This window comes from Nycticebus coucang, chromosome 12, assembly GCF_027406575.1.
Source record: "Nycticebus coucang isolate mNycCou1 chromosome 12, mNycCou1.pri, whole genome shotgun sequence".
NCBI lineage: Eukaryota > Metazoa > Chordata > Mammalia > Primates > Lorisidae > Nycticebus > Nycticebus coucang.
Window position 1 is genome coordinate 41028898 of NC_069791.1, and position 20557 is coordinate 41049454.

Sequence of the window (20557 nt, forward strand, 5' to 3'; positions counted from 1 at the left end):
CGGAGATAGATGAGGGAGTGAGGCAAGGGATTGTATGGGACAGAAGCACATTTTGAGAAGAAGGAGGCAGCGGAGGAAAGACCCCAGGGATGAAGGGTGCCTGCTGCGCTGCTCAGGAGCCAGGAAGGAGGCCAGCAGGGCCTGAGGGTTATAAGAGTCAAAATCAGAGAGACAGTGATAGGAGATCAGATCATAGAGGGCCTTTTAGGTTATTTTAGAGGCTTGGGCTTTTACTCTGAGATTAGAAGCCCCTGCAGAGGTTTGAACAGAAAAATGACATAATCATTCCAGTTGCTGTGTTGAGAACAGACTGTAAGGGAGCAGAGTAAGCATAGAAACAAGGGGCCTGTTTGGAAGGCAATTATGTGATCCAGGACAAGGGCGAGAGCGGAAACTTAGACCAGAGAGGCAGCAGGGGAGCCGGTAGAGAGTCGTAAGTGGTTGGATTTGGGAGATATTTGAAGGTAGGGCCAATAGAACTTCCTGATACATTGGACTGTGTGTGTGTGTGTGTGTGTGTGTGTGTGTGTGTGTGTGCGCGCGCGCGCCAAGAATGTGTTCACATTTTAAGAAAGGAAGAAACTGCATTAAATTTGTACTACTCAAGTCACATTTGACTTCTGCAATTATAGGAGGTGCTCAATGTGACTTATATTCACCTTTTATTATTGGTATATAGTTAGTATTACAATTTTAATATAGTTATCACCTTTTGTTATTGGTATATATTATTATAATTTTTATACATTTTTGGCACCCTCTGTGTGTCTATACATACACATACAAATATATGATCATGTATTTCAAAGAAGCACCTACCAAGGCCCTCAAATATTTTAAAATGAATAAATGTGGATACTTTTAGAGTTTATAAGATTGTATAGATGATCTTACAAAACAGCTTAAATTTCTTTGTAATTCATACACAGGAAGATATTGAATAAGCAACGATCTAAAATTGTTTTCAGTAATTTGAATAGCAGGGCTTTAAAAATCTTCTGATTCTCTGAAAGACTGTACATACATACATATGTATGTATAAACAGAAAGAGATTGAAAGAGAAATTAAGTTTGACTTCATTTTTTTTTCCTCTTAACAGAAGGATGGGTTTGTGGGTTTGCCAACAACTAAGAGGGGAAAAGCTGTGGACAAAACAGGTTGGAGAAAAGATTTGGAGATAACTGAGTTTGAGATAGTTATTAGATATCCAAGAGGCATTTTGAGTTGACAATTGGCTACTTGGTTCTGGGATTTGGGAAGACTTCTGAGCTGAAGTGAAAACAACTGGGACTCATCAGTATAGAGATATTTAAAGCTGTGAGAATAGATAAGATTATTAAGGGAGTGAAACTCAATGGAGGAGAGGACCGAGGAGTGAGCCCTGGGACACCCACACTGGAGGTGGTGGAAAAAAGGATGGGCTGCACACAATTTTGAGGAGAGACCAATGTCACCAAAGGACAGCACAGGAGCGAGTGGAGAGCTGCACTGGAACCTGAGTGAAGAAAGTGCATAGAGGAAGACAGGGTCACTGATTGTGTCAAATGCTGCCGACAGGTATGATCAGACTAGGAGTGAAGAAGGACCTTTGCACTTTGTGGTTTCAATATTGGTGGGGGCAAACATCTGTTTGTTTCAATTTTTTTGTGAGAAAATTGGAGCAGAGAAACTAGAGACAGCAGAGACACCACTGTGAAGAGATTTGCTGCAAGGAAGAAGAGGGGGATGGATCAGCATTTGGCAGGAAAATCGAGAAATAACATTGCTTGTGTGCTGAGGAGAACTATCCAGTGGAGAGCAGAGAAATGTGCTTTTGAGGAGAAGAGAATTCCAGTGGTGATGTTCTTGCATAGGTCAGAGCCGATGGGCTCAAATATTTCTCAATGAATAAATAAATGTACATACGGACTTTCACATGTTTATACTGTTATGTCAGTGTTTTCAACCTTTTTTATTTCACGGCACACTTGAACCCATGGTTAATCCTCTGTAGCACACTTAAATTACATTGATAAAAGAAAAGTGGAAAAAAATGAATATACTTACTGTGCTTTGAATTTTTTTCAAAAAACAATTAATTAATCTTTAAAAATTTTCATGGCACACCTAAGCTCCTCTCAGGGCACACCAGTGTGCCAAGGCACACCAGTTGAAAATCACTGGGTTGTGTAGATGACCAAACAGAATAGCTTTCACATCTTTATCCACATTTAGGAAAGTGTAGCACAAGCAATGGTTTAAAAATTCTCCGAGTTGATTCTCTTAAAGAATGTGGGCTAGTGCCTTGAGTTGTCCCACCCCTGCAGATGGAAGTGTGCAGGATTGTTTACTGAGCTCGTGGTGACTATGAAGCTAGATTCAGAAATAAGGAAAATTCTTAATGTGCAAAGATAAGGTGTTTTGATCAGAAGGGGCAGTTTTGATATCTTGGAGTTCTGTGATGATAAGGCTTAACTCATGCCCTTGGGTGGGAGAAATTCAGTGACAGTGGACAGACAGGTGTTGAAGAGGGTGGAGGCTACAAACAAGTTTCCTCTAACAACTGGATTTAAGAATTTCAGGCATTTATGTTTTGTCTTTCTGAAAGAAAATAATACAGCATTTTTCTGGAGTTAACCAATGCGTTCAATAAATAAGATTATGAGTGGGTAAGTAGGTCTATATGATTTATATTTTAAAAATCTGTTACAGATAAACAGGTTTTGAATTAATGGATGAGATTTATTTATCTACTTATTTTTAATAAAATTTATTACAAATATTGCTTTTAAGTGTAAGCACATGCACAAAAATGTGAACATTATTATGTTTGATTTAAAATGTCTTAAAATTAAATGTTCTTTTATTCCTTTGCATATTGAATTTTACACATTGGCATTTCACTAAAGAGATAATATTCTAAGAAAACAATGCAAGAATAGTTAGAAAACAAGCAACAACAAAAAAAGACTGATTTTTCATTCATTCTCATTTTTTTCTTCTGTCCAGAATACCCTATGCTATCTTTGACTACAAAGATGCCTTGCTTATGTGATAAAGAGGCCTAGAAATGAAAAAAAAAAATGCTAGCTAATGAATAATGCATGTGTTCATAGCAGTGGTCAAATTATACTGTTTCCTAGTGGATACCATTTTTCTTCATTGAGTACGACACCACAGAGTTGGATGTTAATTGCTCCCACAAATACAGTTTTGCTCTTCACAACAAGCATTAAGACATGTCCTTGGAGCTCTGTGACTTCATCATATACTACCTAAAAAGGGAGAGAATAATGAAAACATAATTCAGGCATGCTTAAGTGCATCTTTCTTTCGAATATTGCTTTTAATAAACGAAATTTAGCTGCTAATATCTTGTACCCTGGCATGGATAGGTTAATGTTAGAATCTTTCATTTCTTACTTTAATTCTGAAAAGCTCAAGGTTTCACTAACATAATGGAGTTTAGCGACAGACTATTTCTTTATGAACCTTAGAATTTACCGATTCCACTAAGAACTCCCCACTCCGAGTTTAGTGAGACTGTAAATTACTTTCTCTAGGTAGAAATTCAGATACCCTTCAACCCTTTAACTGTCCTTGAATTCTTTGTGCAGAATTGCTACGAGAACATCATTTTTCTTGGATCTTATTTCTTCTGTAGTTAACAATAATTTACTGTATATTTCAAAATAACTTAAGAGAGTGGAATTGGAGTGCTCCTAACACAAAGAAATGATAAATGGTTGAGATGACGAATGCTTCAATTGCCCTAATTTGATCATTACACGTTGTAAGCCTGTATCAAAATATCACATGTACCCCATAAATATGTACAACTATTATCTATTCATAAAAATAAAAGCACATCATTTTTCTATGTTGAAGGCTAATGAGAAAAGACAGACCAATTTCTATTATTTCCTGGTGCTCTCTAAATGTAGTACAACAATATTTCCTTATTGTATGTGTTAAGAAGTCAATCTATGCATACTTTTATTTAAAATTGCTTCATTTTTAATCATGAAAATACATGTTAATTAAGTAAAATATGTATGAAACCAAAAAAGTAAAGAAAGAAAAAACTCTGAATTTTCACTGCTGGGAGATGATGACAGTTAACATTTTGATGTTCTTTTTGTTTTCTATAAATAATCACTTTTTGAGAATCTAACTTGTAATTATGCTGTATATTCAGTTTTCTGTCTTGTTTTTCTTGTGACTGTTTTTTTGAAAAGGGTTCTGTTCCACTGTGTTTTATCATGTCCAGGATATGAAGTACAGACATTACCATCAGGTACCCACAGTGGTAAAGAAACTTAAAGGTGTACTACTACCCAGAAATTAGCTATCCACCATGGACGGAAGGAAGAACTGAGTGGAAATCTGACATGGTTACCAGGGAAATGTCTTAGTCTACATTTAGAAAAGGAATTTCATATGCTTACAAAGTTGCTTGCTTTTTACAGCCAAGTTAGAAGATAGAAAAGATAGAAGATAGAAACTTTCTTAATATGTGCAAAAAAAAAAAAAAAAAAGCAGAAGAGACAACTTGAGAGAGAAGGAAGCCCTGTGTGGTCTCCTCATTGTATATGGATATGGTTTCTGGTCCTTCACACAGCATAGGACTACCATTAAGTTACTTGTTATCAAGGAAATTCAGTTCAAGATCAATCTGTTAGCCGCTGTGAAAAATGACCCACATGGTAAGTAAATAACAATTCAATCAAGAGACCTGATCTGTTAATCCAGTCTTCCCTGCTCCATGTGCCTTCTCCTGGCTACCTCGTTTTCCAGAGTCTTACTTTCATTCCACATGAAGACGATCTTTAAGTTCTCTAGTATTACTCATTCACATTATTGCGTTTCATCCATTGAGCTCTCCTGGGATGATAAAAGATTTTAAGGGCTGCCTTAAAAAACATATCCCCAAATCTGACCACTGTAATTCACATTCTTTACATCTGGACGCCCAGTGTTGTCTGGAAATCTTTCCAGGACTTCAGAACAATCCCCTCCCTGCCCTTATTTTTCTCTGAATGGCTATTTTGAACTCTCTAAACTGACCTTCACTTTTCTTCCTACACTTTCAGCAGATGAATGAACTCCACTCTTAACTTTACGGAGAAAACAGATAAAGGGGTCTTCAAAGTGGTACTGCATATGAAATAGAAAGATGGAATAGCTCTAAGCATTAGGCCTTTGGAAGATTCTGGTTTAAGGACTCTGTGAACTGTACAAATAAGCTCTAAATTTTAAATTTATAAAAACATAAATAATTTACATTTGCATGAATCTGTTGTCAACTGTATGTTTTATCATTTGCATAATGGTGATAATAATCCTTACCTTTTAGCATTGTTAAGAAGAATAAATGAGATAATGAATATAAGCCCTACTACAAAGCCTGGCACATACCACACACTACTAAATTGTAGCTGTGGAAGGGCCACCAAACACACAAAAAGGAACAGTTGTTTCTTGATATTTTGTGTCAGTTGACTGGAGAAAACCCTTCCAGACAGAATGGAGCCTCCCAGGTATTCTGGAAGCTGTCAGTCTGAAGAAATGACTTTAGGAATTAATTGCTTTCCTGGTAAAAATACAAACTTTTGAACTTCCAAAGTTTATATTTCTTAGTAGATTTTTCCCTCCTTTCCTTCATTATGGAAAAGTTATTTTCTTAAAAGTGACAAGTTTTATAAACACATAGTCATTGCACATCGTAGATGACATATATCTATTTTAATTGCTTTACTGAATCCACAAGTGTTTTTTAAAAAAACATTTTTTTTTTAACTGTGCAATGAATAATCAGTAGGTAATGCTAGTGAAGTGCACAGATGATAAAATTCTTTGAGAATTTTTACCAAATGACTTAATATATATTCTGGCTTCACATAAACGGAACCAAAAATGAATAGCTCTTTTAATTTCACTTTCTACAATAATTTTTTACCTACAGGCATGAGCTGAATCTTCGCTACCTTCTGACAAATTCTGAATTTGGGGGTTTGGAATTATTACATCCAGTGGAAAACATTTAAGGTAATTTATATCTACTAACTGATAGACTAGCATTCTCTGCACATTATTTGACAAAAGGGTCTAGTAAATAATTCTAAATTCTATTTTATGACTGCAATGGGAGAACAATAATATGGAAACTGAAGCGTCCCTAGTGTGGGTGGGAAGAGGATTAGGAGACAGAACAATGAAAGAGAGAGTTCAAAGTGAGAAGCAGGCATTTCTGGGCTTGAAATCTAGTCATGTGACTCCCGAGCCTGCTGGATGTCTTCATTTACAAATACAATTTTCATCATGTTGCAAGTATCAAGGGAGATGATGGTCCAGATAACAATCGCTATTGCTTGTGAGTGTGCCGTGTGCCTGGTACTGTGCTAGAAAATCACTGCCTATTCTGCAGGAGATGTTCAGTCTTGTAAAACACGTGGAACGTTTCCGTTCTGTACTTCTAATTTTCCTTTTATCCTTTTTAACAGGATAATATCTAAGAAACAAATACAATGTATAACATGCACTGACTATAACAATGTAATTCTTTTATAGAATTCCATAGAAATTTTGTATTTCTAAAGAATCATTTTTAAAAATGGTGGGTTTTAACAAGATGCTGAATAGAAGAGCGTGGAAACGTTTGGAGCCGGGAACCAGGATCCCGGCTCTGCTTCCTGAAGCTGTGTGGCAGCTCCCTGCATTCCAGCCCCGCCTTGAGCCCAGTCATGCCTCTCCCCGGATTTATACATGACAGGGGTTTTCAGGGAGTGTGCTGACAAAGCCTACTGGGACTCACTCTGGGAAGTATCAAACAGACAAGCTTGGCCCTGTATCAAAGCCTTATGTTTGAAAGGCGGAGCCTCTGTTGCTTGGCTGTGTCCCTGACCCAGCCTCTCTCATGTCTGGGTATTAGAGAGAGGGCTAGGAATAAAAATACAAAGGAGTATTTTCATGAAAAGCTTTGTAAGACATTGGTACGCAATGTAATATCTCTTTTGTATCCTCTAGGGGATTTATATAAAGAGGGGGCGAGGTCATTCTCTCCCACTTCACAGAATATGGCTCAGCTTTGGTGGTTCAAGGGATCTCAGCTGTGGGGAGTGGCTGATGCAAGGCTCCTCGGTGAAGAGGTGGAAATGGGGGAGAAGTTTAAAGCGAGGTAGATCCCAGGTGAGAACTCACTGGGCTCTCCTGGAAGCACTGGGCTTATGAGTAGAGACATCTCGTAAGTGTCCCTGAGGATATACAGACGTCATTGAGGGCACTGGCACAGACATGGGGGTCTATGTCACAATTGAGGGCAAAAGGAAGTAAAATCAGAATTAAAATTAGCATAGTTTTTTTTTCTGTATTTCTTATAAATATTTTCATTGTGTTGGACACAAACACAGAGCATAATGGGAGAAAAATTTAAATATTGCGGCCTTCCCCCCTCCCCTTATGACTCTCTAAATTCAACAAGCTTCCTTGCCAAACTTGTTTAGATAATGACCACTTATTGTTCTGATGACAGCTATGGAAATAGTCATTTGTGCATATATCAGATTTCTGCTGCTGTGGATTATGTTCAGATTGGAACTGGCTGTGCATGGACCATTGTTTCTGAAGCAATTTAACATGCATCTGAGGTATAAACAGTGTGTGTTGATGCTGCAAATATAGATGGATTGAGAAAGTATCATAGTGATTTCTAATCAGTGGGCGGTAAATGTGGGTGGATCTAGAATTATTGCAAGCCATCAGAAAACTTATGTGCACACTGTGCCTTATAATCCGCATGGATACATGTGTATCTCAGACTGTTTTTATAGTACCAAAGGCTTGAGATAAATAAAATGCAAGTTTATCTAAATTATCCTGAATTGTTACTGGCTTTTCCTTATTATGGGTCTCCTTGGATTGCAAATGCTGATGTACAGCCATGGAGTCTGGGGACTTACTTGATAGTGAGGTAGAAGGTCTTATACTCAGAAAGTATGAAAAGAAACAAGTGATATATTATTAGAGATGTGTATCTCTAGGTGTTGACATCATGACCAATCTCTTTCTTTACCAATTTAGAGAATCTGTGTATGTGCGTATAACATTTTATTTGAACACAAAGTTCTAATAAAACTTATAAAACTACCTCAAGTATTTAAAACCACATCTTCTTAGGAGTAACTAAGTATTAAAAGTACTGTGAAAAGGTAATACATTTTCCCCATGCTCAAGATGTTTATGATACATTAGAAAAAATACGTGTAGAACTTAACAAATGATTCTCACTGTGCTGTATGAGTCCAGGAGGTGAGAGTATTAAACTCACGTTTGAGGTCAGCCTCAAAGAAGGCAGAGAAGGGCAGTGAGGGTAAATGGCAGCATGAGTTCCGTTGCAAAAGTCACAAGGCGCATTTAGGAAATGATAAACTGTCTGACGGGACCAAAGGATACGGAATGCCAATAAAAATATGAACACACAAACTCATATTCTTGACTGATTTTGACAAAGGTGCAGAAAAAATTTGATGGAGAAAGAATTGCCTTTTCTACAAATGGTGCTTGAGTAATTAGTATCCACAGGGGGATTAAAAAAAAATACTGATGCAAGAATGGAGAAGCAAGAATCCAAAGTACTTAATTCTAAGATGAAGGCAGTAGATGGTCTACTGCAAGGTGATGGGCAGGGGAATGAGAAAGTGGGGAGAGGAGAGGATGGAGGGTTTGGGGGTCACGGTGTAGGGCACACCTCAGAGTTGTAAGAGGGACTTTACCTAAGAAATGCAATCAGTCTAACCTCATTCTTTCTATCCTTAATGAATCCCAAACAATAATAAAAAAAAAAAACTTATGTAAACCTTATACTTTATTAAAAATTACGTCAACATTGATAATGTACTTAAACATACATGTAAAATTATAAAACTTATAAAAAGTATATAGGAGAAAATTTTGGGAACTTAGTGTTCGGTGAAGGGTTCTTAGATTTGACACCAAATGCCATCAATAAAAAGCAAAATTATAAGCTGGCCTCATCAAAACTAAAAATTTTTACTTTTTAAAAAGCATGCAAAGAGGATAAAAGGATAAGCTATTGAATGGCAAATGGTTTTGCAAACCTCATAACTGACAAGAACTAGTATCCAGAATATATAAAGAATTCTCAACTCAACCGTGAAAATGAAAACTATTCAATAAGAAAATGGTCAAAGACATGAAGACACATTTCACAGAAAAGGACGTATAGATGGTAATTAAGCTTATGAAAAGCAGTTCAACATCATTAGTCATTCGGTAGATGCAGATTAAAACCACAGTAAGAGACCACTTTATACCTATCAAAAGAAGTAAAATGAAAAATAATGATAATATCAAATGCTGGACAGACTGTAGAGAAGCAGGACCATGCGTGCATTGCTGCCGAGGTGTGAGATGGCATAGCTTTTCTGAAAAAGAGTTTCATAGTTTTCTGTAAAACTAAATATGTATCTAGCTTATACTCTAGAAATAATACTCTAAGAAATTTGTTCTAAAGGAGTTACAATTTATACTCACACAAAAACCTAACATCGATGTTTATAGTAGCTTTTATTCCCTATATCCCAAAGTTGAAAACAAGTCAGATGTCTTTTTTTTTTTTTTTGAGACACAGTCTCACTATGTCACCCTTGGTAGAGTGCTGTGGCATCACAGCTTGCAGCAACCTCAAACTCTTGGGCTTAAGCGATTCTCTTGCTTCAGCCTCCCAAGTAGCTGGGACTACAGGCACCTGCCACAATGCCCGGCTATTTTTTGGTTGTAGTTGTCATTGTTTGGCAGGCCCCGGCTGGGTTTGAACACACCAGCTCTGGTGTATGTATTGGCACCCTGGCTGCTGAGCTACAATCACTGAGCCCAGGTGTCTTATTTTAACAGATGAACAGTTAGATAAACTGTGGTGCCTCCATACAATGGAATGGTACTCAGCAATGAAAAGGAACAATTATTACATACAGCTACAATTCTAATGAATCATAGTGAGTGAAAAGAAGCCAATCTAAAAAGGTTACAAACTGCATGATTCCATTTAATAGTATAATTTGAATTGACAAAATTATAGGAATGGAGAACATATTAGTGTTTACCAGGGGTTAGAGAGGGGAGAGGTGTCTGTGGCTGTCAGGGGAGCCCCAGTAATCCTTGTGATGGTGCTGTTCTGTATCTTGACTGTGGTGGCAGTGACACATGTCTATGTGAGGTCTGACAATTAAGTTTGTGAATGCATCCTAGAAAAAGTGCTGCATACCCTATTCCTGAATAGGTATGACCCCATTCACTATGTTCACCTTTGAAATACTCCCCTTGGGAAGCTATGGACCAATGCTAGTGCCTAGTCTGCCCTTCAAAGCAATTTTGGAGCTCTTTTTCTGGAATGACCACCCGAACTGTCCTCATATTACCCTTGATATCCTGAATGCCCTCAAAATATCTTCCTTTCAATATTTTCTTTGTCTTCTGGTAAAGATAAAAAGTAACTGGGGGGCCAGATCAGGTAAATAAGGGGGATGTTCTAATCCAGTTATTTGTTTGCTGGCTAAAAACTCCTTCATGGACAGTGCCATGTAAGCTGGTGCATTGTCATGATGCAAGAGCGATGAGTTTTTGGTGAAAAGTTCAAGTTGTTTTTGTCTAATGCTTTCACTCACGCAGCCTTTTCAGCACTTCCAAATAGTAATCTTAGTTAAATTTTTGTCTAATTGGTACAAATTCAGAATGAACAATCCCTTTGATATCAGAAAATGTTAGCAGCATCATTTGACTCTTGATTTGGACTGATGGGACTTTTTTGTTCATGAATTGTCCAACTTCCATTGTGCACTTTGACACTGTGCTTCAGGGTTGTATTGACACCCCCATGTTTCATCAGCAGTGATAACAGAGCCCAGAACATCATCTTGCCTCCCCAGAATGTCTTGACAAACTTCAACTCTCCTTTGCTTTTGTTCAGAGGTGAGGTCCTTCAGGCCCATTTTTAGACACATCTTTCTTATTCCAAGGTTTTTAGTTAAGATTTTCCAGACTGTTTCTCTATTGATGTTTACTTGGTCTGTTATACTTCTCTCAGTCAGCTGACAATTGTTACTCAGGATTCGGCTGATTTTTGCAATGTTTTCATCCGTTCTGCTCGTTACTGGCTGCCTTGACCTCTCTCTATCAGTGACGCTTTCCCTCCCCTCAGAAAAATACATTTCATCCATTTGTACACTGCCATTTTCTTAATGGCATTATTCTCATAAACTTGGGCTAACATGTCCCTGATTTCACATCCACTCTTTTCAAATTTAACAAGAAATTTAGTGTTTGTTCATTGCTCTAATTCAAGCTCTGACATTCTCACAATCGCACACAGAAACACCTGACAACAATGATTGCCTCTCAGCAAGACACTGTCACAAGTTGATATGAACACAGCTGTGAGACAGTGATAGACTGAGGTTATGAAACCTTACTGAGCTATTTAAGCTGTGCTGCCCATGTAAGCACATAGTGGCAAATTTGTGAACTTAATTGTCAGACCTTGCACATGTGATAAAAATGCACAGAGCCAACACACACACAAACACACAGTGTGCATATTAAACTGGCGAAGTCTAAATGAGGTAAGTGGGTTGTATCAACGTCACTTTCCTGGTTGTGATATTGTAGTTATGCTAGATGTTACCATTAGAGGAAAGAGGTTGGAGGATATTTGAATTCTCTCTGTGTTATTTATTACAATTGTGTGTGACTCTTTAATTATCTCAAAATAAAATAAGAATAAAGAGTATGAGGATACTATTTCTCCAAGAGACAACTCAGGGAAATTACTGAGTCAAGTTTTAGGTGCTATGAATGCCATGTTTAAGTTGTTGAACTTTATATATTAGGCAGTAAGAAATCATTGACAAAACATTTCGGCAGAAGAATAATAAATATGAGCCGTTTTTGAAAAACGCCTTAGGCAGAAATGTGAAAGATTTAATAAAAAAACACAAGACATGGGGTAAACTTCCAGCTACTGTTATGGCCTAGGTGACAAGGATCTCAAACAGAAAAGCAGCAATGGAACAGAAAGGAGATGGAAGCTTTAAGAGGCTGCACATGCAGGACTGTCCAAACTTGGTGATGGGTTGGAAACGTGAGTGAGGAAGAGGGAGGTGTCATTAGACCGAGTCTCCTGAGATGGCAAACAGTAGAGGAGAGCCTGGTTTAAATGTGCCTTGGAGACAGTCATCCAGGTGGGAGTGCAGATCAAAAGCTTGAGAGAGAAGGCCAGGCTTGTGGAATGCATTCGGTTGCAACCTACATGTATATAGGAGGTATATGGAAATATAGGGTACATGAGATAATTTTGAGAATGTGTATCTGAAGTGGAGATGAAGGTAGATGGTGGGACTTCAGCAAACAATAATATTTTAAGAGGAACAATGGCAATGAAAGAAAATGTGTTGGTTAAGAATAAAATGGAAAAGAATTAAGAAAAGAACAACTCTAGAGGCAAAAAGGAGGATTCACAAGAGGGTGCAGTCAGTAGCGGGAGGTGTGTAACTGGTGAGGAGAGGAGAGGGTGAGGCGCTTTGGATGGAGCAGTTAGGAGTCTGTTGATGTCGCTTGAATAAAGCACTATCTATAAAGTTCGGAATCCACATTGCAAAGGATTAAAGGGCAGAAAGGGAGAGAAGAAGTGAGAGCAGGTTATGTGAGTTAATTTTGTACAAGTTTGAAGGTGACAAAGAGAGAAAAGCTGAGTTGAGGAATTTCCTGTTAGGTTGGAAAGATCCTGTCTGAGTAGAAGATGCAGTACATGAGACAACCTTAAGAAAAGGAGAGGAAATAGTCAGCTGAGCAAGGTACAGATGGGAAAAGATGGAGTCAAGAGAAGAAACGCAGGGGGTTGCAGTATAAAGATGTTAGGGAACTGGATGTTCAAATTGGACATTAAAGATGAATTTGAGAGCTATTTATGATATACAAAAACTTCAATTTGTATTTTGTCTTGACTTTTTCTGTTTTTCAAAAGGGATTTTCTGAGACTTACTGTTATACACAAAGTAGCTTATGATAAAAATTATGCAATGGAAATCAGGTAGAGGAGATGAAGGTTAGAGAAAATAAGATGAAGTCAGGGCTAGTGTTACTATGCAAAACAAGTCTTGTGCTCTTGCTGGAGGTTAGCCACAATTTGAAAATTGGTTCGTAAGAGCTTTGAAAGCAGTATCTGTATTTTCCAGTGCCCATAGCATCCAGGACGGTGATCAGCATACCGTGACTATTTTGGGAAATATCCTTCCTTTATGGAATAAAGCTGCCAATTATTGCAAATTCTCCATATTTGGTTATTAAGCTGAAAAATGGTAAGAAAAATACAAAATGCCTGAACAAGAGATGAATCATACTTACAATTTCATTGTAAGTGGGGTCTGTACATTTTGGAACAGATTTTGTTTTCCTCCTACAAACTTCACTGGGATATGGTAAAAGATAAAATTCAACATGTGCACTGGGCGCAGAGCCATCTGGGAGATGCTGCAAAGGAAAACGGTTATAAATATTAATGAGTGTTGCCATCAAAGAAAACAAATACATAACTACTAAATATCCAGACCAAAGGCAGGATCAGGATTTATTACAGTCACTCTGTTCCCCAGAATATAAGAGAAAATCAGAAGAAATACACCATTGCCCAAAAATAATCCCAAACTACAGTTTAGAAGAGTAAAACTGTCCATCTTGAATTAAGTGTTGTGTCAGGGAACTCTATTTAAAAGTCCATTACATATCATTTACTTTAATTTTTTTTTACAGTAAAAGCTAAATTTGCATGGTCTAGAGATTAATATTAACTGCAAGCAGAGAGAGGAATTCAATGCCTCAGGACGCTGTACACCACTTGAAAATCAAAAAATTCAAGCTTAACACATAAGATGAGATGTAATATTTAATGGTATGTATATTTTATCAATGCAGTTTTTCAAGCAAAATTTAATTAAAATATTGATTAGACCTGTGACTTTAATAGTTACAAGATTTTAAAATAATTATAACAATTTTATTATCAAAATTACTCTCCATTATATTGATTAATCTTTTTAAACTTGTGTTTTATAGAGCTCCAAAAGTTGGCTACGGAGCTGCCCGAATAGTGGTCAAACAGGTGGGTATCCAGAAACTCCCACCACCCCCACCTTCCCTTAAATTCTTCCCTCTCAAGCTCCTCCATTCTGGCTTCAGAGATTTTCTCCTTCTTTTTCTTCGTTCCTTTAAATCTATTATGGATATTTTAATTTTTTAATATATCATTTGATGAATGACTCCTCTGTTTCAAAAATTGGAAGCCTTCCTGCTTGAAAGAAATGGATTCTCTCTTTGGGATCTTGACCAAAATAAAGAGTAAGTGGTACTAAAACTCCAATGTCTGGTTATATAAAATGAGAAATGTTTGTAAAATGTATATTTTAAAAAGTTGATTTAAATGTCAAATGAGGAATTATGTGCTTGTTTAGTCTACTACATGCTAACTATCAAGTCAGTAATTTTCAGCAAATATATTTTAATGCTTTTAAACATGGTGCTATTCACATGTGAGATTCTGTGCCATTCCAGCCCTATTGCCTTCAATTATTTATCTACATATTGTTATAAGACTAACTTTTCTTCACTTATAATTTCCATGGTAAGAATTAGATCATTAGAGAATTTTGGCTCTTCGTTATTATTACTGCTGACAAATTCATCTGGACACACTCACACGTCGAGATGCTAAGAACGAAAACTGCTGCTTTTGATGGAGCTCCAGGACAGCTAATAGTCCTATCTGATATCCTCCCCTAGGAGTGGGAGTTCTGAAATTATCAATGACATTATGGAGTTTTCAATGACACAGAAGTAGACCGCTATTAGTATTTGAGAGAGTAGAGGCTTTGTTTTGTTTTGTTTTTGTGAGAAGAATAGGGTGGTAAAAGTGTTTTTGCTCTGTGCAATTTTCTGTCTTGTCTGCTGTGGGTCTTGAGGATATCTATATAATCATACCTGTAATCACTGTATAAATCTAATTTTGCAGTTAAATCATGTTTCTGGAAATGGACTTTCTGCTTGCAATCTGGGACCCTCAAACTATCGAGCTATGCAGCTTTAGGTAAGTGTGATGGTTAATTTGTGGCCCAACTTAACTAGGTCATGGAGTGACAAGACGTCTGGTTGAACATTATGAACAGATGTCTGGCTGGGTGTGTCTAGGAAGGTGTAATACGGCTCAAGCACCACATAAGTGACCTAAAACTTCCATGTGTACCCTGACAGAGATCCTTATCTCCTGTATCAGTAGGGTTGAAATTGCTTAAAGTCAAATGTAGAATCTCATCTTGCTCCTGGTTGAATTACAATGCAAGTTGGACTCCCAGCTGCACAATATGTTTACTGTTAAAGTAAAGGCATTGGTTGGGAAAGAATGGGATCCTGTTGGGATGGGGATGTGTGGGAAGACCCCAGTGAAGTCTGGGACATGAAGCCACTAAATCTTGATGTGTCTTCTTTTCCAGTGGAAGTGGCCTTCCCCTTCCCTTCCCCTGCACTGCTGAGGAAATGGTAGTGCCTCCTCTGAGGAAGTTGCCACATCAGACAATGCTGATACTCCTGGGGCCTCACCCTCACCCCTCTTTACTTCTAGGCCTATAACCAGACTTGAGTCCATCAGACCCTTAAAGGTGAGGTTTGGAGTGTGATCCATGAGGAAGGGTACTACCCTGCAAAAGAACTATTTGAGTTTTCTAATTTATACAGCCAGGAATCTGAGTCATGTGTACAAATGTATACTAAGGGTGTGGGATAATGGTGGAAAGAATATAAAGTTGTGTAATTCAACTTTTTTTGTTGTTATGGGCTCACTAAGTGGAGATTCTGCATTTAGTGTTGCAAATCGGGGAATTAGAAAGCGCTCCAACAGTTTGTTGGGTTGGCTAAAACAAAAGATGGGCCAGAGTGAGGGAGCTAGAAGTGCTGGACGTGGCGTGGTTAAAGTAGAAGAAGAGGTTTAAAGGTTTAGGAAGGGTGGAATGTTATAGGGAATTTGTTGTTTAAGACCTACTCACCCACACTGGAAACGTTCTGAAGACACGTTTTTTTTTTTTTTTTTTTTTTTAATCAACATTGAGAAAAATAAATTTAGGAGAGGAGCCCTGGTGTGCTTGAGGATCTCTGTTATTGCTTTTCTCTGTAGGCCAGATCTTACAGTGAGCGCTACTGAATTGAGAAACCCACATGCAATGGGAGTCATTGGACCTTAGGTGACAGGGTCAAGGGCTTGGTAGACATGGTTACCATAATAGACAGCAACATCCAAGCAGCAATCAGAATGGTCCGACTCCTGCACACCTATGGCATAGAATAGCTGATTGTGGTATTCCTAAAAGTGAAACAGATAGGAAGCCTCCTAAATTCTTACTTGATTTTTGTAAGCAAAAAATTTCTAGATACAGTGAACAATAGTCTGACCTGTATCATAAAAACAGAGAGGCACAGTTCTTCAATCAGTTCCGAGACCTGAGTCAGTTCACAGATCCAGAGCTCCTTGAATGAAGAGAAGACTGGGTCCTCTTGAGAAAAGACCTTTGTGTACTATGCTGCCCAAAATGTATATTGTTACTCTTTCTCCAAAGAGACGTACGGGTTTCTGACCAGGGTAACTGTGCATTGGTTTAAAGGGAATAATCAGACCTTTTGGGAACTATTGGACACTAGCTCTGAACTAACACTGATTTCAGGAGAACCAAAATGTCACTATGGTCCACTGGTCAGAGTAGAGGCTTATAGAAGTCAGGTGATCAGTAGGGTTTTAACTCAGACCTGCGTCATATGGGGGACTTGTGGGTTCAGCCGTTCTGTGATTATTTCCTCTGTCCTGGAACTACAATGGGAATAGATCCCCCTGGCATCCTCACATTGGTTTCCTGATCTGTGCAATAAGGGGTATTATTGTGGAAATGATGAAGTAGAAGTCACCAGATCTGCCTCTACCTAGAAAAATAGTAAACCGAAAGCAAATATCATACTCCTGGAGGGATTTCAAAGATTAGTGCAACTATTAAGGACTTTGATACAGGGGTGGTGAACACCACCACGTTCCTGTTCCATTTGCCAAACGGATCTTGGAGAATGATACTAGATCACCCTAAGTTTAACCAAGTGGTAACACCAATTGCAACTGTTATACCAGATGTGGTTTCATTGCTTGGGCCAATGAGCACATCTCCTGGTAGCTGGTATACAGCTATTAATTGGCAGGCACGTCTTTGTCTCAATACCTGTTAACAGAGACCACGAGAAACAGTTTGCTTTTAGCTGGCAAGACCAGCAATACAAGTTCATTGTCTTTTATTGGGGGTACAGCAACTCTTCAGCCCGATAGATCATAATTTAGTTCACACGAACATGTGGATGACCTTTTCTTTCCACAAGATATGTGTGTCACATTGGTCCATCACATTGATGGCATTACGCTAATTGGATCTAATAGCAGGAAGTAACAACTGCTCCTGAGTTATATATAAGATTTGCATGTCAGGAGGAGGGAAATAGATCTGACAAAAATTCAGGGGCTTTCTCCCTCAGTGAAATAAATAGGAGTCCAGTGATGTAGGGCATGTCAGGGTATCCCTTGTAAGATAAAGGATAAGTTGTTGCATCTGACTATCCTACTAACCATGAAAGAGGTATAGTGCCTGGTGAGCCTGTCTAGATTTGGAGGCAGCATAATAATCACTTAGGTGTGTTACTTTGGACCATTTACTGAGTGACCTGAGAAGCTGCTTGTTTTGAGTGGGCCTCAGAACAAGAATAGGCTCTGAAACAGATGTAGCTGCTGTGGAAGCTGCAGTGTCACTTGGTATGTGTGATCTAGCAGATCCAGTGGTGCTTAAAGTGTCAGTGCCTTTGACAGGTCCCTATGCTTAATTGCAACACTGGTCCTTAAGACTTTGGAGTAGAGTCCTGCCATCTTATATAGATAAATGTCTCCTTTTGAGAAATAGCTCTTGGCTTGAACTAGGCCTTAGTAGAGACTGAACACTTGACCATGGGCCATTATGTTATGTGCCTGAGCTGCCCATCACAGATTAGATGTTATCTCACCCACCAAGCCACAAAACAATATGCCAACTGGTATACACATGATCAGGCCTGAACAGGCCTTGATGACACAACAAGTTACATGAAGAAGTGGGCCCAGTGCCCACAGTTACCACTTCCTTCTCTATTCCAGCCTGCACTTGTGGTCTTATGGATCCTACAATTGGTTGACAGAGGAAGAGAAGGCTGAGGCCTGGTTTTCAGGTGGTTCTGTGCAGTATGCTGGCACCACCTGAAAGTGGACAGCTGTAGCACTGCAGCCCCTCTCTGGGTCATCCCTGAAGGACAATGGCAAAGGAAAGTCCTCCCAGTGGGCACAACTTCAAGCTGTGCACCTGCTCATTCACTTTGCTTGGAAGGAGAAATGGCCAGATGTGCAATTATACACTAATTCATGGACTGTGGCCAATGGATGATCAGGGACTTGGAAAGAACATGACTGGAAAATAAATGACAAGGAAATTTGAGAGAAGGTATGTGGATAGATCTCTTTAAATAGGCAAAAATCATGAAGATATTTGTATTTTATGTCAATGCTCATCAAAGGACAACCTCAGCAGAAGAGGATTTTAATAGTCAAGTGGATAGGATGACCCATTCCTTGGATATTCGTCAGCCTCTTTCCCCAGCCACTCCTGTTGTCACCTAATGGGTATATCAATAAAGTGGCCAGGGTGGTGGGATGGAGAGTTTGCCTGGGCTCAGCAACATGGACTTTCATTTAACAAGGCTGAAGTGGCTATGGCCACTGTTGAGTGCCCAATATGCCAGAGGAAGAGATGAACACAGAGTCCTGAGATGGCACCACTCCCCAGGCCGGGCAGCTACCTGGGGGCAGGTTGATTACACTGGACTTCCATTATGAAAGAGCAAGTGTTTTGTTTTTACTGGAATAGGTACTCTGAATACAGATTTTCCTTTCTCGTGCAATGTTTCTGCTGAAACTAACCTCCATGGACTTACAGAATGCCTTCTTCACCATGAGGGTATTCCACATGCAGCCATTACTTAGGATCCAGAAACTCAGTTCACAGCCAAAGAAGCACAGCAACAGCCCATGTTTATGGAATTCACTGGTCATACCATGTTTCCCACTACCCTGAAGCAGCTGGCTTCTATTAAATGGTGACATGGCCTTTGAAGACTTAGTTACAGTGTCAGCTAGGTGGTAATACCTTGCTAGGCTGGAGCAAGGTTCTTCAGAAGGCTGTGTGTGCTCTGAATCAGCCTCCTATACATGTAGTGCTGTTTCTCCTGTAGCTGGGATTCACAGGCCCAGGAATCGAGAGGTGAAAATGGAACCACTCACTATTGTGCCCAATGACTCACTAGCCAATCTTTGTTTCCAATTCCCACATCCTTATACTCTACTGGCCTAGAGATCTTCTGTTAAATACTACATGATACTACTTCTTTTCTCCAGTGCCTCCTTTGTCCTTGATTTCTGAAACCAACTATGTACCAAAAACAAACTTCTTCTTTCCCTCTCTCTCTTTCTTTGCCTCAGTTCCTCTGCCACCACAGATCTTTATTCTTTGACATATCATAACTGGATTTTAATTACTTTTTAATCTTTAGCCTTCCTATCTCTTTCCTTCCTTCCTTCTGTGTATCATGGTTGTATTCAACCTTCCCATGAGACTGCTTTGATTATGTCATGTTCCTTCTGAAAACATTCCAGGATTCCCCACTGCCTGAAGAATAAATTCCAAATTACAAAAGAGGAAAAAATCATTTTTATACAAGCTTTCATCAGCAACACTCAAGGTTTGGGATCCTATTTTCGAGTCAGTGTCTTTGACAAGGTCCTTGAAAATCTGGGGATTTTTAGAATGAAAAAACAGCATAGGTTTCCACTGAAGTCAGGGGTACATCAGATGTGAGCAGCAGGCTTAGTGTGTCCTTAACAACTTTAAATGCAGGTGTTGATTTCTCAAGGCTTTAAGCGAATCTTCCCTCCCATGCCCACTCCAATGTAGCTGTCTTATCATTATCAAGTATTTTTTCTTCTTGCTGTCATCATATCCTATTCCTTAAAGGTCTCAGATAATTTATTAAAGAAATCACTAGCTGCCTCCTCATCAATACTTCTCATTTCACCCTTTGCCCTTATGTTTATGCAAATTAAATTTTACTTTAAAATGATTAAACAGCCCCTACTTGTCTAAATGTCTTACTCCGAGATTTTTTTGCTCTGGTTGCAGTTTAGACCTTCTCAAACACTTAACACTGCCTGAGGAATCCTAAAGCTAGCAGAGTCTGACCCTCAGTCTAAACAATGAGGAGTTTCCTAGTGTCATTGGGAGGACTTCTTGTTCATGGTGGAAGTGACATTGCTCTACTCTTTCCTTCTAGAATTCTGGGCAATGTTTTTACTGTGCTCAGAAGGTTACGTGAAGTCATCTAAATTTAATTTTTGTTGCTGGTACCAACTGAATT

General features: G+C 38.7%; 1 protein-coding gene across 3 annotated transcripts in view; it reads right to left on the bottom strand.

Moving 5' to 3' along the window:
• Positions 1–2742: 2742 nt before the first annotated feature.
• PIK3C2G (phosphatidylinositol-4-phosphate 3-kinase catalytic subunit type 2 gamma) overlaps positions 2743–20557 on the bottom strand; it is a 453317-nt gene continuing 435502 nt past the window's right edge. For all 3 annotated transcript variants that reach the window (XM_053556309.1, XM_053556307.1, XM_053556308.1), the window contains 2 exons: positions 13397–13522; positions 2743–3255 (listed from right to left, as the gene is read on the bottom strand). In XM_053556309.1, coding sequence (XP_053412284.1) covers positions 3103–3255; positions 13397–13522 — 279 coding nt within the window. In that variant the 3' untranslated portion in view covers positions 2743–3102. The remainder of the gene's footprint in view (positions 3256–13396; positions 13523–20557) is intronic.